This window comes from Oncorhynchus kisutch, linkage group LG13 (assembly GCF_002021735.2).
Source record: "Oncorhynchus kisutch isolate 150728-3 linkage group LG13, Okis_V2, whole genome shotgun sequence".
Lineage (NCBI taxonomy): Eukaryota > Metazoa > Chordata > Actinopteri > Salmoniformes > Salmonidae > Oncorhynchus > Oncorhynchus kisutch.
The window spans coordinates 16,199,888-16,224,594 of record NC_034186.2 but is presented as its reverse complement, the minus strand read 5'-3'; the positions used below and the strand labels follow the sequence as shown (position 1 = coordinate 16,224,594).

Sequence of the window (24,707 nt, the reverse complement as noted above, 5' to 3'; positions counted from 1 at the left end):
TGCTCCAGGAAGTGGTTGTGGGCCTGTATCTCTGCTAGCTGGCGGTCATGGTGCTCTGCCAGCTTTCTTAGCCTCTCCCCATGGCCCCACTGCCTCCCTGAAACCTTGATCTCCAGACACTCTGTCTCAGTTGGCCATTTAGGTAGGTTGGGCATGCTCTCCTCAATCAACATCTTCAGCTTGTGAAACTGTAAATTAAAGCATGACATTTGTCTGTATGTTAAGTAATATTATTTCATAGGGACTATCAAGATGACTATAAATTGTATTGCATGTCTAGATGGGTGGGATTGAGCGTTATTAGGCACCTCGTCAGTGAGGTTCCTCAAGGCTAGACTCTCTGACACACTGCCCTGTAGGTTGTCTTCTCTCCCAGCCCTCCATGCTGTGGCATTGACCCTCCCCTGCATGTTCCAGAGGGGCATACCCCTCTGCTCTCTCAGCTGTCAGAAACAATCAATGTTAGACAGACAGACAGACAGACAGACACACACACACTACACTAAGAGCCAACGCACTTACTCTTATAAGATCATGGGTCATGCAGGTTTTGGATAGATCCCCTTGCGCTCTGGCTGCCATTGTCTTAGCACCACGGGATCTCCAATGCTGCTCCCGATACAGAACAATGCTTTATGTTTCTCCAGGAGTCGGAGGGAGAGGAATACCATACTACACTGTGGACAGCGAAACTCTCCCAATGACTCCATCACTGCATCCTTTTAACCAAGTCCACTGGGCAACAATAAAGGCACACACCACGTATCACAAGAGTGAAAACTAAATATACTCCTAAATGAGCTCAGCTATTATCATTCATCTATTTACCACTTTTCTCCAAATCAACATAGGTCTACGGTTAGTTTACTCTTGTGCATAAAGTATTGGTTATGCTTCTGGTGATTTCCCTGTTTGTTGGTTACAATCACCACGTCGATGGCTGTGTTGTAGGGGGGTGGAGGGCCTCAACAGACTTCTCAAGCGTCCTCTGCTGCCCTGTAGTGGCTACAACTAACTCACCCAGTCTGCAGACTTCTCAAATCAGCTCTATAATCTTTGATGACGCAAATTGATTTTATAGGTGTCACTGGATAAATCTAAAACTAAACAAATCACTTGTGGATCATTTAGATTCTTAGATAGAGAAGCAGACAAATGTTTGGCAAACCGATGCAAAATATTTATTACAATTACATTTTTCCAAGATGCAGTAGTTTCTTTCTCATACAGACAGTCCATTACAGGAAACCTTATCTTTAAAAATATGTAAATAATGTTATCAAAATAATCTTACATTTTTCAAAACTCACAATTTGTATTGTATTTTTTTTTACAATCCACCCTGAATATCAAGGCTGCAAGAACAATATGCAAAAAAAAGAAATATCTATGTGGGATTTACAGCTGTACCAAATTAGAAAACAACAACAACAAAGAGCCTTAAATCTGTGATAAAGCCAGCTGAACATTCTACCAGCCAAGAAAATTGTTGCAATCTAAATCTGGTAAATGCATAATTTTCAAAAGCAGTCCCTCATGTAAGAAAGAAAACCAGGTTGTATCTTAATACAAGAAGCAGGAGTATTTGGGGGGGGCCTGTACGTTTACATTCTTTATCAACCATAGAACTTGGCATTTTGAACATATGAAAATGATGGTGGTTGGTGAACTAAGAACAGACAATCAGCTTGACCAGCTACGATGGAATAATTGAGTTTTTCTCCAGAATAAGTTTGGTAAAGTGACATTTCCATTACTTCAGAACGTTGTTTTATTCTTCTTTATGCCCTTACTGGCTACATTCAATCAGTACTGCAATAAAAGTAATGGTGGTCCATAACTGTAAATGACTGTTCTCCTACCGCTTAGGAGAAATATAATGATGAGCAAAAGCATGCCTTACACTGTTCAAATAAGACAGATGCATTACCATTTGTCGGCTTTAAATGGACCAAAACAAAAAACAAACCTAAATCCTTACAGAAGGGTTATTTAGTGGATTGGAAGCAATGTCAATATCAACTGCTCACAATGATTGTTTCATCTCAACACAAATGCTACAAATTGTTTCAGCAAGAGCAGGTGTCAAAGCCATCTTTCAACAAAATTAAGTATCAATCGATGAAGTCATTTGCAAGTAAAATCATTATTGGTTTGGTTGTTGTCAACATCATGGGTTAGCTTCTTTCATAACAAAATCAAAAGAAAAATGCTGATGTGTTTTGCTTTCAATAATCATTTCAGCTTCTAGGAAAAGACCAAACAAAGGGGTCAAAAAAAGAAAGAAAGGAAAGAAAAAGCAGAAGGAAAGCCAAGAAGACCCTCAGGCATGACCTTTGACCCCTCTCTGTCACACCAGTGTCTGTATGACCAGTCTCTTGTGAACGAGGAAGAAGTGTAAAACAGACGAGTGCAATGAGCGTGACGTAAGGAATAATAAGAGGAGGGGTGTAAAGCCATGTTAGGTGTCGTCGTCGTCTGTCTGGCTGCTGCTAGTGCTCTCGGACTCTGAGACCTCTTCTAGTTCAGGCTCTACAGGGCTTCTCCAGGACAGCAGGGGCAGGGGCGCACCCTTGAGAAGAGGCTTCAGGAGAACACCGTTCTGGACCAGCCTGTTCCTCTTCAGCTAGAACAGACAGATAGATTAATAACAACAGTAACCAGGTTTCCAAACTTTTCATGCAGACCTGATCCAAATTCATAAATGTCGATAGACAATTTGTTTGTTCGAAATGGTGGGATATGGTGAAATGGCGGTGAAAATATTGATATTAATCACGCAATGATGTCACATTGTAGGCCTACCACAGTCTTTCACAGCCTTTCACCACGACATGGAAAAGCATGAAAAGTTTATAGGCAGATGAAATAAGTTATGATGAACTTCACGTTGGAATAATTTATGATGAACTTCACATGGTTAAGTGCACAGTGATCATGCAAATTTCCAATAGGCTAAATATCGAGGGTAGACTATTATTTGAACGGTGCTTGTTGCCAATTATCAAATAAAATGACCTTGCTCTTATCCATATCACATCATGTAACCGGTCCACTTTATCAGCAAACTGTTGTCCAGAGAGCATGCACCAGAACCACATTAGGCAAGTTTTCTATTTATTGCAACAGTTTTTGTGACAGAGTTGAGTGGTAGAGTTGAAAATGCGATGGTAACCCATTTGTGTTTTTTTATTTGTACATGGGAACTTAACTGCAGAAGTCGTTTTTATGTGCCTTACGTCATCACCATGCACAGCACTTGATCTGCAACAAGTCAGTGTGATGAAAACACCCCTCTTGTGGGAAAATGCGCATATTGTTTTTGTGCACATTTTTGAATATATGCTTGAAAAAATGTCACCAATTGGATGGAAACCTAGCTATAGAGAGATATCCACTCACAGGCTCACAGTAACACATGTAAATAGCTATGTATAGCTTTTACCTTCTCAGTTTTAGCTTGAAATTCTTGGAGCTCAGCATCAGTGATGGGCAAAAAGTTGTCATCATTCTCTGGGTACTCCTGCCAGCCCATAGCTTTGAGCAACCTACCAGAAGAGGCGGAGATCACTGGTAAAACAAGCTTTGAAGTGATTGTCCTATATCTAGGAGATGTAAGAAAGCTCAGGAAATATTTACATTTTTACACATTTAACCCCTTGTTTTTTTGGGTCACAAAACTACCTCCATACTTCCATGTGTTTGTATGGGTTACCTTCAGACTAGTCCCGTGACACTGGTGGGGGTCCTAGAGCAAAACGGAGAACACCAGTGTGTTCATGAGTCTCCCCTTCCATAGTGGGATCATAGTAGCGTCCGAATCTAAACGGTTTGGACGCTACAGACATCAGCATTACCGACTTCAGAGGTGTCCTGTGACACTTGTGGGGGTCGTAGAGCAAAGCGGAAACCGTTCGGACACTACAAACTTTTTCTTGAGAAGACAGATTTTCGGGATGTTTCATGGTCTGACAAACACCCCTGTAGCTCAGCCACCTCCCTCCGCAGATGAGGAAGGCCTGACATGGGAAGATGTGGTGGATGGAGACGCAGCCCATGGGGATTTTAATGGGGATTTTGTATCATGTTCCTCAGATTGACGCACAGGTGCGTCTATAGACTTTTAAGTATTAAATCCACTTCAATCAGTGTAGATGAAGGGGAGGAAACAGGTTAAAGAAGGATTTTTAACCTTGATACAATTGAGACATGGATTGTGTATGTGTGCCATTCAGACGGTCAATGGGCAAGACAAAATATTTAAGTAGGTGCCAGGCGACCGGTATAAGTGTGTCAAGAACTGCGATGCCGCTGGATTTTTCATGCTCAACATGAAATGCTTGTTAATTTCACACAATTTAGCTTGGTCGCCCCACCCTGACCCCACGGGTCCATCGCCCTACAGCGCCCCCAACCCAACACACCCCACTCAGCTTCAGGATCTTACTGTTTGAGTCACTGAGGGTGTGAAGGAAGAGAGGGTATGTGCATGTGGGTGCAACTTACCTGTATTCTGCCTCCAACGAGCTGGAAAGGTGATCTGTGTCTGAGTCGCTGAGAGAGTGAGGGATCCCATTCTCCTGTAAGTCTCCTCTGTTCTCCTTAGGTTCTGATGGACTGGTAGAGGTGGGCCCGTCCCAGTTCCGATCATCCTTCAGGCCTCGCAGGAACTCACTCTTCCGGTCAGTGCTGCGACGCATCAGCTTCAGACGAGGAAGGGTGACGTCGATGGGAGGGGTGATGCTGGAGGAAGGCTGAGAGAGGTCTTACCAAATAAGTCTTTTTAAATAAATTGTATCAAATCAAGTGTAGAGTGGGTCAGAGTTGGAATGCTAGAGCAGTGTTTTCAGACTCCAACTCTTTATTACGGGTGACAAATTTAGTAATCATCACTGCATTCTCTACCAGAAATTTGGTTGGCCCTCTTCGATGTCTCCTAGTTTGATACATTGCTATGTTTTCATTTATAAAGCTTGTTTACAAAATGTCCCACTGTACCTAACATCATAACTAAACTTTAGACATATAAGTTACCACACCCAGTCTCAGGGATGGTTAACTCTGGGAATTCCTTTGGTCTCTACTGCGTTGGGTAAATCTGCTTTTAGTTTTCTTGCACCTTATTTGTGGAACAATCTTCAACATTTTCTTAGATTTGATGTGCTGGTGCCTCTAGGAGAATTCAGAAAGCTGATTGAGGACCTTATTATTGATGAATATGTTTGTTTTTAAATGACCGTGTTTTTCTTTCTGATTACATTTTGTATTTATATTTTGTGTCTTTTCTGTATTTAGGACTCATCTCTGAAAGAGACCTTGTCTCAGTAGGAGGCCCTGATAAAATAAATGTTAAATGCGATGTGTATATATATACACATATAAATGAGAGAGACACACACACACACACACAGTTGAAGTCGGAAGTTTACATACACCTTAGCCAAATAAAGTTACTCAGTTTTTCACAATTCCTGACAGTTAATTGGCAGGATAGCCTAGTGGTCAGAGCGTTGGACTAGTAACCGGAAGGTTGCAAGTTCAAACCCCAGAGCTGACAAGGTACAAAACTGTAGTTCGGCCCCTGAACAACCCACTTTTCCTAGGCCATCATTGAAAATAAGAATTTGTTCTAAACTGACTTGCCTAGTTAAATATCCTAGTAAAAGTTCTCGGTCTTAGGTTGGCTAGGATCACCACTTTATTTAAGAATGTGAAATGTCAGAATAATAGTAGAGAGAATTATTAATTTATTTTATCACATTCCCAGTGGGTCGGAAGATTATATGCACTCCATTAGTATTTGGTAGCATTGACTTTAAATTGTTTAACTTGGGTCAAACGTTTCGGTAGCCTTCCACAAGCTTCCCCAATAAGTTGGGTGAATTCTGGTCCATTCCTCCTGACAGAGCTGTTGTAACCGAGTCAGGTTTGCAGGCCTCCTTGCTCGCAAAAGCTTTTTCAGTTCTGCCCACAAATTTTCGATAGGATTGACGTCAGGGCTTTGTGATGGCCACTCCAATACCTTGGCCATTTTGACACAACTTTGGAAGTATGCTTGGGGTCATTGTCCATTTGGAAGACCCATTTGCGATGAAGCTTTAACTTCCTGACTGATGTCTTGAGATGTTGCTTCAATATATCCACATAATTGTCCTCCCACATGATGCCATCTATTTTGTGAAGTGCACCAGTCCCTCCTGCAGCAAAGCACCCCCACAACATGACATTTCTCCAAAAAGTACAATCTTTGTCCCCATATGTAGTTGGAAACCGTACTGGATTTTTTATGGTGGGTTTGTAGCAGTGGCTTCTTCCTTGCTGAGCGGCCATTCAGGTTATGTTGATATAGGACTCGTTTTACTGTGGATATAGATACTTTTGTACCTGTTTTCAGCATCTTCACAAGGTCCTTTGCTGTTGTTCTGGGATTGATTTGCACTTTTCGGACCAAAGTACGTTCAACTCTAGGAGACAGACCGCGTCTCCTTCCTGAGTGGTATGACAGCTGCGTGGTCCCATGGTGTTCATACTTGCGTACTATTGTTTGTACAGATGAACGTAGTACCTTCAGGCGTTTGGAAATTGCTCCCAAGGATGAACCAGGCTTGTGGAGGTCTACCATTTTCTTTCTGAGGTCTTGGCTGATTTCTTTTGATTTTCCCATGATGTCAAGCAAAGAGGCACTGACTTTGAAAGTAGGCCTTGAAATACATCCACAGGTACACCTCCAATTGACTCAAATTATGTCAATATGTCAAAAATAATTTTCTTGGAATTTTCCAAGCTGTTTAAATGCCCAGTCAACTTAGTGTATGTAAACTTCTGACCCACTGGAATTGTGATACAGTGAATTATAAGTGAAATAATCTGTAAACAATTATTGGAAAAATTACTTGTATCATGCACAAAGTAGATGTCCTAACCGACTTGCCAAAACTATAGTTAGTTAACAAGAAACTTGTGGATTGGTTGAAAAATTAGTTTTAATGACTCCAACGTAAGTGTACAGTGCCTTGCGAAAGTATTCGGCCCCCTTGAACTTTGCGACCTTTTGCCACATTTCAGGCTTCAAACATAAAGATATAAAACTGTATTTTTTTGTGAAGAATCAACAAGTGGGACACAATCATGAAGTGGAACGACATTTATTGGATATTTCAAACTTTTTTAACAAATCAAAAACTGAAAAATTGGGCGTGCAAAATTATTCAGCCCCTTTACTTTCAGTGCAGCAAACTCTCTCCAGAAGTTCAGTGAGGATCTCTGAATGATCCAATGTTGACCTAAATGACCAATGATTATAAATACAATCCACCTGTGTGTAATCAAGTCTCCGTATAAATGCACCTGCACTGTGATAGTCTCAGAGGTCCGTTAAAAGCGCAGAGAGCATCATGAAGAACAAGGAACACACCAGGCAGGTCCGAGATACTGTTGTGATGAAGTTTAAAGCCGGATTTGGATACAAAAAGATTTCCCAAGCTTTAAACATCCCAAGGAGCACTGTGCAAGCGATAATATTGAAATGGAAGGAGTATCAGACCACTGCAAATCTACCAAGACCTGGCCGTCCCTCTAAACTTTTCAGCTCATACAAGGAGAAGACTGATTAGAGATGCAGGCCCATGATCACTCTGGATGAACTGCAGAGATCTACAGCTGAGGTGGGAGACTCTGTCCATAGGACAACAATCAGTCGTATATTGCACAAATCTGGCCTTTATGGAAGAGTGGCAAGAAGAAAGCCATTTCTTAAAGATATCCATAAAAAGTGTCGTTTAAAGTTTGCCACAAGCCACCTGGGAGACACACCAAACATGTGGAAGAAGGTGCACTGGTCAGATGAAACCAAAATGGAACTTTTTGGCAACAATGCAAAATGTTATGTTTGGCGTAAAAGCAACACAGCTCATCACCCTGAACACACCATCCCCACTGTCAAACATGGTGGTGGCAGCATCATGGTTTGGGCCTGCTTTTCTTCAGCAGGGACAGGGAAGATGGTTAAAATTGATGGGAAGATGGATGGAGCCAAATACAGGACCATTCTGGAAGAAAACCTGATGGAGTCTGCAAAAGACCTGAGACTGGGACGGAGATTTGTCTTCCAACAAGACAATAATCCAAAACATAAAGCAAAATCTACAATGGAATGGTTCAAAAATAAACATATCCAGGTGTTAGAATGGCCAAGTCAAAGTCCAGACCTGAATCCAATCGAGAATCTGTGGAAAGAACTGAAAACTGCTGTTCACAAATGCTCTCCATCCAACCTCACTGAGCTCGAGCTGTTTTGCAGGGAGGAATGGGAAAAAAATGTCAGTCTCTCGATGTGCAAAACTGATAGAGACATACCTCAAGCGACTTACAGCTGTAATCGCAGCAAAAGGTGGCGCTACAAAGTATTAACTTAAGGGGGCTGAATAATTTTACACGCCCAATTTTTCAGTTTTTGATTTGTTAAAAAAGTTTGAAATATCCAATAAATGTCGTTCCACTTCATGATTGTGTCCCACTTGTTGTTGATTCTTCACAAAAAAATACAGTTTTATATCTTTATGTTTGAAGCCTGAAATGTGGCAAAAGGTCGCAAAGTTCAAGGGGGCCGAATACTTTCGCAAGGCACTGTATGTAAACTTCCGACTTCAACTGTAAGTAAGTTGCCCTCTGGTCCCTGTCAGAGGTCAGACTCACCTCCTTGGGGGTTCCGTAGGTCGGGCCGTAGGTCGGGGGAGTGACATGAGTAAGAAGTTTGTTCACTGAGGCAGCAGGGCTGGTGAAGGCGGAGTCCCAGCCAGATAAATTCAAACTGCTTTTGGTTTCTCTCCCGCTTGGCTTCCAGGGACCAGCCTGCAGAGGGAGGGAAAAAATAAAGTAATGTAGTGATTCATTATTTTGGCTGAGGATGCGACTAGTGACTGAAAGGTCCTGTTTTTATTTTTACCTTCATTTAACTTGGCAGACAGTTAAGAACAAATTCTTATTTTCAATGACTGGTTTGGAACGGTGCCTTGTTCAGGGGCAGAACGACATATTTTTACCTTGTCAGCTCGGGGATTCGATCTTGCAACCTTTCAGTTACAAGACCAATGCTCTAACCACTAGGCTACCTGCCGCCCCACAAGGAGATGGCAGTAGTGAGGTCCTACCTTTGCGGAGGGTGTGACTAGTGATTATACCCTGTCCTGGTTGAGGAGATGGCAGTAGTGAGGACCTACCTTGGCTGGGGACGTGACAATATTTAGGGCCTACCTTTTTTTTCTTTACCTACCTTGGTTGGGGTGATAGCTGGCTTGGGCACCAGGTTCTTGTAGACACTGGATGAGGAGATTGGGGTTTTGGTGCCGTTGGTTAGGTGGGGTACCGTTGTGTTGGCGAAACCAGCAGAGAAAGAAGCGCCAGGGTCTTCCTTGGAAACCTTCTTGATGACCAACATCTTAGTTATGGTCTGCTTGCCACTAGGGGGGTGCTCTGTGGGGGAAGGATTTACCAATCAATCAATCAGGCTTGCTCCCTTTCAAAGCCAGTCACTGGCAGAGCTCCTCACTCACCCCAAACTCCTACAGGAGTCCCTACGGCATGAGGCTGGGCCACCGGCTTCCCACTGCTCTCTGATTGATTGAGTGAGGGCTGTCGAAAAAAGCAAGAACACCCGTAACTTAACAAAAGTTGTCTGAAGTAATTTAAACATAGTAATCACCCAGCAGGTCGCTAACAATTTTAAAATGATCTGAAACAGCTTGATAAACCAAATCTTTGGAATTGTTTTAAATTCAAGCAATAAACATCTGGAGAAAGATGAGGGCACCCACAAAATCCTCCTCCACAAACTTCAGCTTGTCCTCATGGCCTCCCTCAACTGGCAGGAAGCCTCCTTTCCGGGGGTGGAAGGTCCCGTTACGCTGACGGTGGGGCCCTGGTCGCTCCCTGTCCCTGTCCCCCACAGGGCGCTTGGTGTGGCGCCCATGGTGGGGTCCCTCCTGCCCCCAGAGACCGCTGCCCAGGCCCCCCTGCACTCCCTTAGCCACGCCTGAGTCCACAGAGTCATGCCGCAGGAGAGAGGGATGGTGCAACCCATCACCTAGCAACCAGGAGTGGAAAAGTAAAATGAAGGTTAAGAACTGATTGGACCTCATAATCCATCCAACACACACACACATACTGTTCAACCCTACTTTAACATATGTATATCTGTAACTAATACACTTTGATTTGGTAGTCAGGGTCAGGTAGGGTAAGACCATGTGTATGTGCTACCTGCAGGTGCTCTGAGAGGGCTGTTGTTGAAGAAGCCGTCGGAGGAGTTATGGCGGCGGCGGCTCACAGCGGGCCGAGCATCACCGCGGGCAAGATTCTCTCCGTGCCTCTCAAACACTGCAAGAGACTGAGAGATACAGAGAGGGAAAGAGAGAAGTACAGAGATGGAGAAAGAGATACAGAAAGCGTCAAAGAGAGAGAGAAAGAGAGACAGAAGGGCACATTTATAAGAGCCTCAGTAACCACTCAGAGCAATAGCTCACAAGCCATTACACTATACCAAAATGGGGGTGTGAAAGTAACCGTTTAAACGAAGTTGAGATCATTAACGTTAAGAAAAATCCCTAACCGAAAACTCCCCCCCCCACTTAATTAAAATCACAATTATCACAAAACATTATTTTCCGTGTTATAACCAACAGACTATAAAGGCCTGGGCAGTTGTGTTATTCACATAAAATCAGAGGAAGAGGCTTTAGGCTACTTGAATTTGCAAGGTAGGCAAGACAAGACATTGAGAGGTGCAGATTACCAAAACATATGAGCACACTTCTGCCTCTCCCTCCCTCGCGCTGGCCTGCCCGCTCGGTCTCTTCGCTAATGATGCAAGTGTGTGTTCAGTCTTCGGTCTGACGCCTGTAGAATAGTCTTGCGAGCCTACTTTTCGTTTTTGCCTCACTTGAAATTACAGTAGGCTACCGGTAGACTGTATCGATAACGTTTCAGACATAATGGAATGTGGCTCCTTGAAAGCAACTCGGCTACGGCATGTTTGTTTGTCTGTATATTAGGGTAGACTACACTACGAAACCTTATCTGGTGATATGAACGGGCATTTATACATGTGTGTAATTAAAACATTTTATTTCACCTTTATTTAACCAGGTAGGCTAGTTGAGAACAAGTTCTCATTTACAACTGCGACCTGGCCAAGATAAAGCGTAGCAATTCTACACATACAACAACACAGAGTTACACATGGAATAAACAAAACATAGTCAATAATACAGTAGAACAAAAGAAAACAATCTATATACAGTGAGTGCAAATGAGGTAAGTTAAGGAAATAAATAGGCCATGGTGGCGAAGTAATTACAATATAGCAATTAAACATTGGAATGGTAGATCGGCAGAAGATGAATGTGCAGGTAGAGATACTGGGGTGCAAAGGAGCAAAATAAATAAATACCAGTATGGGGATGAGGTAGTGATCTGTAAGCTGCTCTGACAGCTGGTGCTTAAAGCTAGTGAGAGAGATGTGAGTCTCCAGCTTCAGAGATTTTTTCAATTCGTTCCAGTCATGGGCAGCAGAGAACTGTAAGGAAAGACGAGGAGGAATTGGCTATACCTGCTGGAGCGCATGCTACGAGTGGGTGCTGCTATGGTGACCAGTGAGTTGAGATAAGGCGGGGATTTACCTAGCAGAGACTTGTAGATAACCTGTAGCCAGTGGGTTTGGCGACGAGTATGAAGTGAGGGCCAACCAACGAGAGCGTACAGGTCGCAATGGTGGGTAGTGTATGGGGCTTTTGTGACAAAGCGGATGGCACTGTGATAGACTGCATCCAGTTTGTTGAGTAGAGTGTTGGAGGCTATTTTATAGATGACATCACCAAAGTCGAGGATCGGTAGGATGGTCAGTTTTACGAGGGTATGTTTGGCAGCATGAGTGAAGGAATGCGATATAGGAAGCCGATTCTAGATTTAATTTTGGATTGGAGATGTTTGATGTGAGTCTGGAAGGAGAGTTTACAGTCTAACCAGACACCCAGGTATTTGTAGTTGTCCACGTATTCTAAGTCAGAGCCGTCCAGAGTAGTGATGCTGGACGGACGAGCAGGTGCGGGCAGTGATCGATTGAAAAGCATGCATTTAGTTTTACTTGCGTTTAAGAGCAGTTGGAGGCCACGGAAGGAGAGTTGTATGGCATTGAAGCTCGTCTGGAGGTTAGTTAACACAGTGTCCAAGGAGGGGCCAGAAGTATACAGAATGGTGTTGTCTGCGTAGAGGTGGATCATAGAATCACCAGCAGCAAGAGCAACATCATTGATGTATACAGAAAAGAGAGTCGGCCTGAGAATTTAACCCTGTGGCACACCCATAGAGACTGTCAGAGGTCCGGACAACAGGCCCTCCGATTTGACACACTGAACTCTATCAGAGAAGTAGTTGGTAAACCAGGCGAGGCAATCATTTGAGAAACCAAGGCTGTCGAGTCTGCCAATAAGAATGTTGTGATTGACAGAGTCGAAAGCCTTGGCCAGGTCGATGAATACGGCTGCACAGTAGTGTCTCTTATCGATGGCGGTTATGATGTCGTAATGAAGGTTTGCTGCTTCTGAAACGAGACAAAAATCCATCACTAGGCAACCAGAGGTGTCAATCAAATAATCTCTATCTGCAGCAAGCAGGCCACTCTCCCTAGAAAAGTACTTTAAAGTGTGTCAAATACCATGACTTACCAAGACATTTTGTAGAAATAAAACACATTTAATTCCAAAATCATGGGCATTAATATGGAGTTGGTCCACTCTTCTGGGAAGGCTTTCCACTAGATGTTGGAACATTTCTGTGGGCACTAATGTTGGGTAATTACGCCTGGCTCGCAGTCGGTGTGCCAATTCATCCCAAAGGTGTTCGATGGGTTGAGGTCAGGGCTCTGTGCAGGTCAGTCAAGTTCTTCCACACCGATCTCGACAAACCATTTCTATTTGGACATCGCTTTGTGCTGGGGCATTGTCATGCTGAAAGAGAAAGGGCCTTCCCCAAACTGTTGCCACAAAGTTGGAAACACAGAATTGTCTAGAATGTAATTGTATGCTGTAGTGTTAAGATGTCCCTTCACTGGAACTAAGGGGCCTAGCCCAAACTATTCAAAACAGCCCCAGACCATTATTCCTCCTCCACCAAACTTTACAGTTGGCACTATGCATTCGGGCAGGTAGCATACTCCTGGCATCCGCCAAACCCAGATTCGTCTGTCAAACTGCCAGATGGTGAAGCGTGATTCATCACTCCAGAAAACGCGTTTCCACTGCTCCAGAGTCCAATGGTGGCGAGCTTTACACCACTCCAGCCGACGCTTAGCATTGCGCATGGTGATCTTAGGCTTGTGTGTAAACCCATTTCATGAAGCTCTCGACAAACAGTCATTATAATGATGTTGCTTCCAGAGGCAGTTTGGGACTTGGTAGTAAGTGTTGCAACCGAGGACAGATGATTTTAACGCGCTGCTCGCTTCAGCACTCGGCGGTCCCGTTCTGTGATGTTGTGTGGCCTACCACTTCGCGGCTGAGCCCTTGTTGCGCCTAGACGTTTCCACTTTACAATAACAGCACTTACAGTTGACCGGGGCAGCTCCAGCAGGGTAGAAATTTGATTAACTGACTTGGTGGCATCCTATGACAGTGCCACGTTGAAAGTCACTGAGCTCTTCAGTAAGGCCGTTCTACTGTCAATGTTTGTCTATGGAGATTGCAAGTGTAATGGATGTGAAACGGCTAGCTTAGTTAGCGGTGCGCGCTAAATAGCGTTTCAATCGGTGACGTCACTTGCTCTGAGACCTTGAAGTAGTGGTTCCCCTTGCTCTGCAAGGGCCACGGCTTTTGTGGAGCGATGGGTAACGATGCTTCGAGGGTGACTGTTGTTGATGTGTGCAGAGGGTCCCTGGTTCGCGCCCGGGTATGGGCGAGGGGACGGTCTAAAGTTATACTGTTACACAAGGCGGTGTGCTCGATTTTCTACACTTGTCAGCAACGGGTGTGGCTGAAATAGCTCATTTGAAGGTGTGTCCACATACTTTGGTATATATAGTGTAACTTAATTGCCGGGCCCTAAAGGTCATACAACCATTATTCTGCATTTTAAATGTGGAATTTTATGATTTTTTCTTATTATTTTAATGGAGCACCAATAAAAGAAAATGGCCATTTAAATGTTAAGCAAAATTGTCCATTTGTCTCATCCCTAATACCAACATACTACATGGCACCATGAAGACACAACCAACAACACCAAAAGACCAAACACCACTGAAATCTGATCAAATCCTGCCCTGAATACAGTATTAATGCACTGGATGGCCCACCCCCCAATCTCCAAAAAATAAAGAAAACTGTCTAGACTGTCATCCATATTACTGTGAACCATGATTTTAACAGCTACAGAATTCTGACAAGTGCTACTGGAAAGAAGTGATACAATTGGAAAGTAGTGATACAGACTATAGTGTTATATTGTATTATTGTCCTCTACAAAGACAGGCAGCCATAACTACCTGGGCCATTCAAGGCCACAACATACCTTTTGGGGGCAAAGTTCAACCAGGCACCGCAGCGCAAACATTGGACCTACTGTATATGCATAGTCTGCTAACATTTTACCCAGCCACCTAAAAAGCTTGATCCAACAAAGCATGGCATTCCCAGAAACATTTTTTCAATTAGCAGAGTTTCTTCTGAGAAAACATATTTACAGAACAAATCAAATCAAAGTGTATTTGTCACGTGCGCCGAATACAACAGGTGTAGTGAAATGCTTACTTACAGGCTCTAACCAACAGTGCAAAAAAGGTATTAGGTGAACAATAGGTAAGAAATAAAACAACAGTAAAAAGACAGTGAAAAATAACAGTAGCGAGGCTATATACAGTAGCGAGGTTATATACAGTAGCGAGGTTATATATACAGTAGCGAGGCTATATACAGTAGCGAGGCTATATACAGTAGCGAGGTTATATATACAGTAGCGAGGCTATATACAGTAGCGAGGCTATATACAGTAGCGAGGTTATATATACAGTAGCGAGGCTATATACAGTAGCGAGGTTATATATACAGTAGCGAGGCTATATACAGTAGCGAGGCTATATATACAGTAGCGAGGCTATATACAGTAGCGAGGCTATATACAGTAGCGAGGCTATATACAGTAGAGAGGCTATATACAGTAGCGAGGTTATATATACAGTAGCGAGGCTATATACAGTAGCGAGGCTACATACAGGCACCGGTTAGTCGGGCTGATTGAGGTAGTATGTACATGTAGATATGGTTAAAGTGACTATACATATATGATAAACAGAGAGTAGCAGCAGCGTAAAAGAGGGGTGGGGGGGGGGGTAAAAATCTTATGGCTTTGGGGTAAAAAAGCCTTTTTGTCCTAGACTTGGCACTCTCGGTACCTCTTGCCATGCAGTAGTAGAGAGAACAGTCTATGACTGTGGAGGTTGGGGTCTTTGACAATTTTCAGGGACTTCCTCTGACACCGCCTGGTGTAGAGGTCCTGGATGGCAGGCAGCTTAGCCCCAGTGATGTACTGTGCAGTACGCACTACCCTCTGTAGTGCTTTGCGGTCGGAGGCCGAGCAATTGCCGTGCCAGGCAGTGATGGTCTGTAGTAGGAATTAGTAGGAATTATAGGATGCCTGTCCTGTCCTAACCCCCAGCACCTCTCTAGGTCTCACTTACAGGTCCCACCCCCATTAGGCAGGTTTTGCAGCAGTCTAAGGCAGGAGGGCCCTGTAAGAGAGACCCAGAGAGGTGCTGGGACATTTCCCGAGCTAAACAGACCAAGATGAACCTCCAACAACACATATACCTTACATAATTCTGCCCCAAAACAATTAACATTTATCTCACCCAGTGGCATATGGGCTATTTAGGTGAGAGCTGAGGCTGCCCCGTTTAGTACCCACTTTGTCAAAGGCATGGGTGCAAAATATTGTCCGTGTCCAGGGTGCAGTTGGACACACCACTGAGGCGCTCCACCAATGTCCCGTCAAAAATGATTTAACATACAGTGCCTTCAGAAAGTATTCACACACCTTGACTTTTTCCACATTTTGTTGTGTTACAAAGTGGGATTAAAACGGATTTAATTGTATTTTTTTTTGTCAACAATCTACACAAAATACTCTGTAATGTCAAAGTGGAACAAAAATTCTAACATTTGTAAAAAATAAAACACTAATGTATCTTGATTAGATAAGTATTCAACCAATACATGTTAGAATCACCTTTGGCAGTAATTACAGCTGTAAGTCTTTCTGGGTAAGTCTACAAGAGATATTCATATCTGGATTGTACAATATTTGCACATTCTTTTTTTCAGAATTCTTCAAGCTCTGTCAAGTTGGTTGTTGGCCATTGCTAGACAGCCATTTTCAAGTCAAAAGTGTAACTAGGCCACTCAGGAACATTTAAATGTCATCTTGGTTAGCAACTCCAGTGTATATTTCTTCTTGTGTTTTAAGTTATTGTCCTGCTGAAAGGTAATTGTGTCTCTTGGAAAGCAGACTGAACCAGGTTTTCCACTTGGATTTTGCCGGTCCTTAGCGCTATTCCATTTCTATTATCAAACTCCCTTGTCCTTGCAGGTGACAAGCACACTCATGTTGCAGCCACCACAATGTTTGAAAATATTGATAGTGGTACTCAGTGAAGTGTTGTGTTATATTTTCCCCAAACATAACACTTTGTATTCAGGACATGAAGTTCATTTCTTTGCCACATTTTTTATTTTGTCATTTCAAACAGGATGCATGTTCTGGAATATTTTTATTCTGTACAGGCTTCATTCTTTTCACTCTGTCATTTAGGTTAGTATTGTGGAGTAACTTCAACGTTGTTGATCCATCCTCAGTCTTCTCCTCTCACAGCCATTAAACTCTGTACCTGTTTTAAAGTCACCATGGGTCTCATGGTGAAATCCCTGAGCGGTTTCCTTCCTCTCTGGTAACTGAGTTAGGAAGGACACCTGTATTAATGTAGTGACTGGGTGTATTGACACACGATCCAAAGTTTAATTAATAACTTCACCATGCTCAAAGGGATATTCAATGTCTGCTTTTCTTTCTTTTTTTTACCCATCTACCAATATGTGCCCTATGTAAGGCAGTGGAAAACCTCCTTGGTCTTTGAAACTGTGTGAAATTCAGTTACAGATAATTGTATGTGTGAGGTACAGAGATGAGTCATTCAAAAATCCTGTTAAAACACTTATTACACACAGAATGAGTCCATGCAACTTATTACCTGACTTGTCAAGCACATTACTACTTCTGAACTTGACATTATGGGGTATTGTGTGTAGGCCCGTGACAAAAAAAAAAATCACAATTGAATACAATTTTAATTCAGGTTGTAACACAACTAAATGTGGAAAAAGAGAAGTGGTTTGAACACTTTCTGAAGGCACTGTAAATCATTTAGCCTATAGCCTACGGTAGACCGAGTGGTGTTTTGTGTAGCCTACAGGATGGAGATCAAATTTATGACAAATGTCATGAGACACTTTTTACATCATGCAAGTTTTTCAGATCAAATAGCCTAACCCACAGGTGTATATCCCAAAAACAGGACAGGTCAAAGGAAACTGCTGTCTAGGAGTTTCACACAGTTGGCTAAATTGTCATGATAATCAGTGATTTCAAGTTTGTATCAGTATATTTTTGACGAGCTGCATCACAGTGAAAAAGAAAAGACTTCTGCATTTCCCGCTGTGTAAATACATGGATTCTCATTGCAAATAGGCTCAAGATTACTCCTGATAAAGGTGGGTAGCTGATATTCAGAGCATAAAGACGTCCTCCAGTCATTATTTTACTTTTCCTGTTGAAAAGTGATATTCCAAGTATAAATACAGTAAAGTACACACACTAATGCCTGGTCTACACCACACGACTTTCAAAATCCAAACGTCATCGAGCCGCTCACATTAAACGACTGTCTTTCCTGTTGTTTTTTGTCTTGGCAACTTAGTGGTGCACACACTACAAGATTCTTCACTTGGTCGTGAGAATTCTCCATACCACGCTGTCTCGTGAACACAATGATGTGATGATTAGATTGTTAACGCAGCCTTATTCACACTTGCCATACAGAGTTGAAATATCTAGCCAACATTTTGAATTAAATAACATTGCTTGTAGGGCCTCCCTAGTGGTCTAAGGCACTGCATCACAGAGCTAGAGACTAGAGGTCGACCGATTATGATTTTTCAACGCCGATGCCGATTATTGGAGGACCAAAAAAGCCGATACCGATTAATCGGACAATTTACTTGATTTGTAATAATGACAATTACAACAATACTGAATTAACACTTATTTTAACTTAATATAAAACATCAAAATCAATTTAGCCTCAAATAAATAATGAAACATGTTCAATTTGGTTTAAATAATGCAAAAACAAAGTGTTGGAGAAGAAAGTAATATGTGCCATGTAAAAAAGCTCATGTTTAAGTTCCTTGCTCAGAACATGAGAACATATGAAAGTTGCTGGTTCCTTTTAACATGAGACTTCAATATTCCAAGGTAAGAGGTTTTAGGTTGTAGTTAATATAGTATTTATAGGACATTTCTCTCTATACCATTTGTATTTCATATACCTTTGACTATTGGATGTTCTTACAGGCACTATAGTATTGCCAGTGTAACAGTATAGCTTCCATCCCCCTCCTTGCCCCTACCTGGGCTCGAACCAGGAACACATAGACAACAGCCACACTTGAAGCATCGTTACCCATCGCTCCACAAAAGCCGCGGAATAATACTCCAAATCTAAAAGCGAGTGACGTTTGAAACAGTATTAGCGCACACCCAGCTAACTAGCTAGCCATTTCACATTGGTTACACCAGCCATTAGGCAGATAGGCTTGAAGTCATAAACAGCGCTGTGCTTGCGAAGAGCTGCTGGCAAAACGCACGAAAGTGCTGTTTGAATGAATGATTACGGGCCTGCTGCTGCTCAGTCAGACTGCTCTATCAAATCAGACTTAATTATAACATAATAACACACAGAAATACGAGCCTTTGGTCATTAATATGATCGAATCCGGAAACTATCATTTCAAAAACAAAACGTTTATTATTTAAGTGAAATACGGAACCGTTCGGTATTTTATCTAACGGGTGGCATCCCTAAGTCTAAATATTCTTGTTACATTGCACAACCTTCAATGTATGTCATAATTACGTAAAATTCGGACATATTAGTTCGCAATGAGCCAGGCAGCCCAAACTGTTGCATATACCCTGACTCTGCGTGCAATGAACGCAAGAGAAATGACACAATTTCACCTGGTTAATATTGCCTGCTAAACTGGATCAGTAGTTATAACTAGTGATTATGATTGATTGTTTTTTATAAGATAAGTTTAATGCTAGCTAGCAATTTACCTTGGCTTCTACTGCATTCGCGTAACAGGCAGGCTACTCGTGGAGTGCAATGTTTATAGCCTTTGGACTAGTTAACTGTGCGGTTGCAAGATTGGAACCCCTGAGCTGACAAGGTGAAAATCTGTCGTTCTGCCCCTGAACAAGGCAGTTAACTCACCATTCTAGGCAGCCATTGAAAATAAGAATGTGTTCTTAACTGACTTGCCTAGTTAAATAAAAGGTATAAAAAATATATATAAAACATTTTTTAAATTAAAAAATAATCGGAGATCGGCACCCAAAAATCCAGAATTTCCGATTGTTATGAAAACTTGAAATCGGCCCCCAATTAATCGGCCATTCCGATTAATCGGTCGACCTCTACTAGAGACGTCACTACAGACCCAGGTTTGATCCCTTGCTTTATCACAACCGGCCGTGATCGGGAATCCCATAGGGCGGTACACAATTGGCCCAGCGGCGTCCGGCTTAGGGGAGGTTTTGGCGCTTTACTTAAAATCAATGGCTCATCTTGCGCTAGCAACTTGTGGCGGGCCGGGCGCCTGCAGGCTGACCTCGATCGTCAAGTGAACAGTGTTTCCGCCAACACATTGGTGCGGCTGGCTTTCAGGTTAAGCGGGTGGGTGTTAAGAAGCGCCGTTTGGCGGGTCATGTTTCGGAGGACACATGACACGACCTTCGCCTCCCGAGCCCATTGGGGAGTTGCAGCAATGAGACCAGATCAAAATTAAAGAAAATAAATGAATAACACTGCTTGTGAACTTCAGAGATGACACAATTTGACACGGACTTTGGTTAAAGTGACATTGGCAAGTACAAACGCAAGTAGTCATCGCTCCGGCTCAAGAGTCTACACATTCTGGGTGATTCGAAACAATGTCTTCTCTGATGAGCTCTCATTGGCTATTGCTGATCACTGTTATCAAAACTTGTCACTGCACATCTTACACTACAAGAGCATTGTAGATTTTGTGCAGATAAAATCAAACTTTTGAAAATACTGGGACGTTTGGGATTGCTCAAAGACAGGATCGGAAGTACTCAAGATTGCGGTTCTGACCTGCTCACATTAAACGCGTCGGTGAAGACTGCGCACCGAGAGGGCAACGACATGAGGATTTTGTCTCCGATCTCAAAAACTTGTCTGGGACAGCTAAATTGTGTAGTGTACACTTGGCTTAAAGGGTAAAAAAATATGTTTTGAGCAAAATAGTGTTTTTTAGACAACTGCAAAGGTTTTGATGGGAAGTCGTGATGTTTTGATGGGAAGTTGTGATGGTTTGATGGGAAGTCATGATGTCATCAGCCTACCGACTTGCTTGTGGAACAATAGAGGAGCAACAGACTAGGACAGCCAAAACCGGCCCTGCTCACTTACCTTGGCGGGCTGAGGCGTGGAAAAGTTAAGCCAGGCTGGAACAAAGTCATGCTGCGCCATTTAGGTCCAGTGTCTCCCGTCAGTAGAGCGTGGCATCAAACCTCATGGCCAGGATCTGGAGAAGCAAGGAAAGAGGGATATCACTGCCAGACCTCTAATTACAGACAGAAATGAGTGTGAATAACCATCAGTGTTACTTCAGAGGAGTTGGTGTTTCATGCAAGATAATGTCAGGCTGCTTATGACAGACAACTTATGGTAGTCTTTATTCATCTTTACCCAAATAATGAAAATTTATGATTTTAATTCATTAGGATTTACACTGATCATCATTGCAGCTTTTCGAAGTGTGTGCGAATGTGAACTCTGCCAAATCACTTGGTAGTTAGTGTCATTTCACTTCAGTATAAAGAGGACACAGATTTTACCCACCAACAGCTTGACCAGAATGACATAACAAATCTTCTTACCCAGAGTAGTCAGCTCTGTAGTCCAGTGGCCCTTCTCTCTGTCAGTGTGGTATGTGTTCCTCTTGGTACAGCTGGCCCAGCCCTGGTGTCTGTTAAGCTAAGGCAGACCAGGATGTAGGACCACTCTTCAGCCTGAGCGAGACAGAGCCCCCAGCAGAGAGAAGCTCCAGTTCCCAGGGTGAGACGATGAGTGGAGAAGGGGCTTGGGTGGTAAGGAGACTGGCCGTTATCGGTACTGCAGGTCTTGGCTGGTGTCGAGATGATTCGATTGAATCAGTCAGACAGACATGAATGAAAAGCAAGCATATGTAGTAGGGATCTGTTTGGTTGTTTGATCTAGGCCTGACTGTGTGAGTCAGTGAGGAAAGTCAACTCAACTGTTCTATGTTCTCAAAAGGTTTATGGAAGCAGCACTTTGTGCCAGCCCTGACACTGATTCCTCCTCACCAACTCATCCTATCTCCAGATGTGGACACTCTCTGAAAAAAAAGGGGTGGGGGGTGGAGATCTACCTCACAGTGACGCTTCAAGGGGAAAACAGCGAAAAGCCTGTGTTCACCTCATCCACACAACCGGAGGGCGACGACAGGGAGAAACGGGGGGGTTCACGGTTCAGTCACATAACAAAACCCAAGGGGGCCTATCGCTATGATGTGACTAACATTGTGTTTGTTAGTAGTATCAATCAACACACCCTAAATCCTGACTCTTCTGAGAAGGGGTGTGAGAAGGAGCCTGACATTCTTATTAACTCACTATTGTAGAGGTTGTATTGCTAGAGAACGTACTGGAGATTTGGTTCTGTGCACCTTTTTGCATTTATCTTACCCTCAGACACGACAAACCTAGGCTGTTGTTGTTGGTCAGATACACCATTCATTCAAAGCGCATACTCATGTAAACTGACTCACTTCTTAGCTATAAAATTATACTTGAGTCATACAGAGGCAACTCTCCTTAATAAAAGGTCACTCATATAATTTTCAAAAGATATCTAACAACTGTCTGCCTTTCACTAGATTGTACAATCCTGACTTTGCTGTAGCATTTGGCAGAAGAGATTGTTGCTGAAGTTGTTGTAAGGATTGGCATTGAACAAAACAAAACTAAGTGTTCTTCTTTACTTCTCAGCCGTCTATTCAAATTACTTCTTCACACCTTTGCAGCAGATCAACACTGTTAAGAAACACAACATTTAGGCAAGAAAATGACAATGGGCAGTTAGAGTTATGTAATATGGCTAGCAGCTAGCAAACTAGTTAGCAGGCTCGGTTGTAAACAAGCATTACGTACAAACTAACGTTACTGCTAGCAGGCCATTGAATGAGTGCGACTCGCCAATGAACGATTACGCATGGTGCAACTTTCAATAGTATTATATTAGCTAACAACATAAATTACTATATATGCATTACTTGACGTGATGACACATGAACATCGAAAAGTGTAACTGTCAACGGCAATTGATGATAAATGGAGCTAGCAGCAGACGAAATCAACTGTGTCAAAATGGCCACCTACCTAGAGATAAATGTCTCGAGCCTCACACAGACCACTGTGATCGCTTGTCTCTGTCAATTCAGCTAATATCCGATATGTACGTGTAAGCGGAACATGACTGTCTTGCAACCGCAAATATATAATTTGAGCTGTCGTAGTTAGTACATTTGGCTTGTGAGATCCCGTTTTATCAGACTTTCGTTTGAACTAGCTAACAGCAACGTTAGCTATCCTAGCTTGCTACTTGTTCCTGTTTGTCCTAGACATACTAATCGATGGAAGAGCACATGTCCACGCGTTATAAACAGTTTATAAACAATGATATCTGCTGTGCCTGTAACTTGTGGTCTTTGACTGTCAGTTTATCCGTTTAATGATGTAGAAAATATATCCACCACATTTAATTGAACAATTCGTCGTTACTGGGGGGGTAACTGTTGTGGAACTAGACTTCTCATAGGTCACTGTACGGACGGAAGAAATATACGTTCGCACACAAATCGGCAGGGTGTATGTCTGACATCGGGGACAGCGGATTTTTACTTATTTATAACAACATTTAATTCCGATTTGAAAAACAAGAGATAGTATAGAGATGTTCTCTGCGCAGAGGCAGTGATTTTGATGAGACATTAACAGTATATGACTTTCTACACAAGCAACTCCGTGCTAAACAGGCAGGCAGGTTACTGCAGAGATTTCAGACATTCATATGCTATTCAGATTTTGGGATATCTATTAACATTGTCTACTTTTTCAGATAAGATGTTGGCTGGTATATTTAGAAGACCCATCCTTACTGCTCACAAGGTGAGTTTACCTGTAAGAGGAGACTAAACATTGTTTCATGTCATGTCCATCTATTCATCTTATTGAATCTCTTTCCATGGATGCATTGGGACTCTCTACAGCAGATGTCCTGGCTGTCTGCTGGTGCCTCAGCCTGGGTTTCTGATGTCTCTTATAGTTCCTGTCCCCTGTGGCCCTGCAGGGTCTCCTCGGCCAGGCTGCTCCCTAAAATAAGTGATGCTGTTGGTCTATTGAGGACGCAGTACTTCCACAGCTCTGCTGCGAGGCTGAAGAAACGACAACAACCAGAGCCTCCACCCAGAGAGTTGGACCTGCTCCGTTATGACATGAGAGACCTGGGAAAGAGCCCCAAACCAGCGCTGTACCTGAGCCTCTCCAGCCTTATCCCTTTCATCGCTGCCCCGCTCGTCATGGCTGTGACCGAGACCTACCTGCCAGAAGTGGCCTTCGCCCAGGTGGCCTATGGAGCGTCTATCTTGTCTTTCCTGGGCGGTGCGCGGTGGGGCTTTGCCATCCCGGAGACTAGCCCGGCCAAGCCAGACTGGATCAACCTGGCCAATAGCGTGGTTCCGTCCCTGTTAGCCTGGCTGGCCATGCTGTTCAGCGACACTATTACCCCAGCAGCTATGATGGTCATCATGGGGCTAGGCATCTCCCTACACTATGACCTGTCTCTGCTGCCCACCTACCCCAGCTGGTTCAAAGCCCTGCGTACTATACTGTCGGTGGTGGCCTTCCTCTCACTGGTGGCCACACTTGTTCTCAAGGGAGTTTACCCGGAGAAGATTATATTTTCAGAGCAATGAATTCATGCTACAGAGTACAGACACATTTGTAATTGAACATACTTTAAGTGTGAATGGAAAGATCTATAAAATGGTAAAGAGTTTATGATGGCATATGTTTGTTTGTTTTATTTATGGTACTTAAAAATGGCTGACTGATACTAAATGTGTATCCTTTAGGCTCTGGTTCTGGCAATACTGTAACAAGCAGGTGGTACGTTTCAGACATCTGCTGTATATCCATGTGGTGGTTTGTCAGTGTCATGCATTATTATTGCAGATAATAAAACAATGGAATGGCGGCGTGACCAGCCTCAGCCTACAATG

The 24,707-nt window shown here is 43.0% G+C and overlaps 2 protein-coding genes across 8 annotated transcripts; one reads left to right on the top strand and one right to left on the bottom strand.

Moving 5' to 3' along the window:
• Positions 1 to 1,158: 1,158 nt before the first annotated feature.
• On the bottom strand, positions 1,159 to 23,050 carry LOC109902821 (vasculin-like protein 1). Of its 3 annotated transcripts, none has more exons than XM_020499480.2 (11): positions 22,807 to 23,050; positions 21,286 to 22,461; positions 20,816 to 20,930; positions 10,258 to 10,384; positions 9,813 to 10,081; positions 9,552 to 9,630; positions 9,272 to 9,471; positions 8,695 to 8,850; positions 4,507 to 4,754; positions 3,446 to 3,548; positions 1,159 to 2,626 (listed from the first exon to the last, which is right to left on the bottom strand). In XM_020499480.2, the coding sequence occupies exons 3-11, from the start codon at positions 20,873 to 20,875 to the stop codon at positions 2,462 to 2,464; spliced, it is 1,407 nt and encodes a 468-aa protein (XP_020355069.1). In that variant the 5' UTR covers positions 20,876 to 20,930; positions 21,286 to 22,461; positions 22,807 to 23,050; the 3' UTR covers positions 1,159 to 2,461. The 3 variants fall into 3 exon arrangements, with proteins under 3 accessions (XP_020355069.1, XP_031641545.1, XP_020355070.1); XM_031785685.1 differs by having other exon boundaries at positions 1,159 to 3,264; positions 22,807 to 22,923; XM_020499481.2 differs by lacking the exon at positions 22,807 to 23,050 and adding an exon at positions 22,701 to 22,790.
• On the top strand, positions 22,772 to 24,702 carry tmem69 (transmembrane protein 69). Of its 5 annotated transcripts, none has more exons than XM_031785687.1 (3): positions 22,772 to 22,882; positions 23,546 to 23,595; positions 23,700 to 24,702. In XM_031785687.1, the coding sequence occupies exons 2-3, from the start codon at positions 23,551 to 23,553 to the stop codon at positions 24,399 to 24,401; spliced, it is 747 nt and encodes a 248-aa protein (XP_031641547.1). In that variant the 5' UTR covers positions 22,772 to 22,882; positions 23,546 to 23,550; the 3' UTR covers positions 24,402 to 24,702. The 5 variants fall into 5 exon arrangements, with proteins under 5 accessions (XP_031641547.1, XP_031641546.1, XP_020355071.1 ...); XM_031785686.1 differs by having other exon boundaries at positions 23,697 to 24,702; XM_020499482.2 differs by lacking the exon at positions 22,772 to 22,882 and adding an exon at positions 23,076 to 23,466 and having other exon boundaries at positions 23,697 to 24,702.
• Positions 24,703 to 24,707: the final 5 nt, after the last annotated feature.

What these genes read in the sequence shown, in the direction of transcription:
- LOC109902821 (XM_020499480.2), bottom strand. Translation starts at nt 20,875, where the DNA reads ATGGCGCAGCATGACTTTGTTCCAGCCTGGCTTAACTTTTCCACGCCT. An exon ending in CCACGCCTCAGCCCGCCAAG is followed by an intron (nt 10,385 to 20,815) that starts GTAAGTGAGCAG and finishes TGTATCTCTCAG; the next exon opens with TCTCTTGCAGTGTTTGAGAG. An exon ending in CCTACGGAACCCCCAAGGAG is followed by an intron (nt 4,755 to 8,694) that starts GTGAGTCTGACC and finishes GACCTCTCTCAG; the next exon opens with CCTTCCTCCAGCATCACCCC.
- tmem69 (XM_031785686.1), top strand. Translation starts at nt 23,551, where the DNA reads ATGTTGGCTGGTATATTTAGAAGACCCATCCTTACTGCTCACAAG. An exon ending in CCATCCTTACTGCTCACAAG is followed by an intron (nt 23,596 to 23,696) that starts GTGAGTTTACCT and finishes GACTCTCTACAG; the next exon opens with CAGATGTCCTGGCTGTCTGC.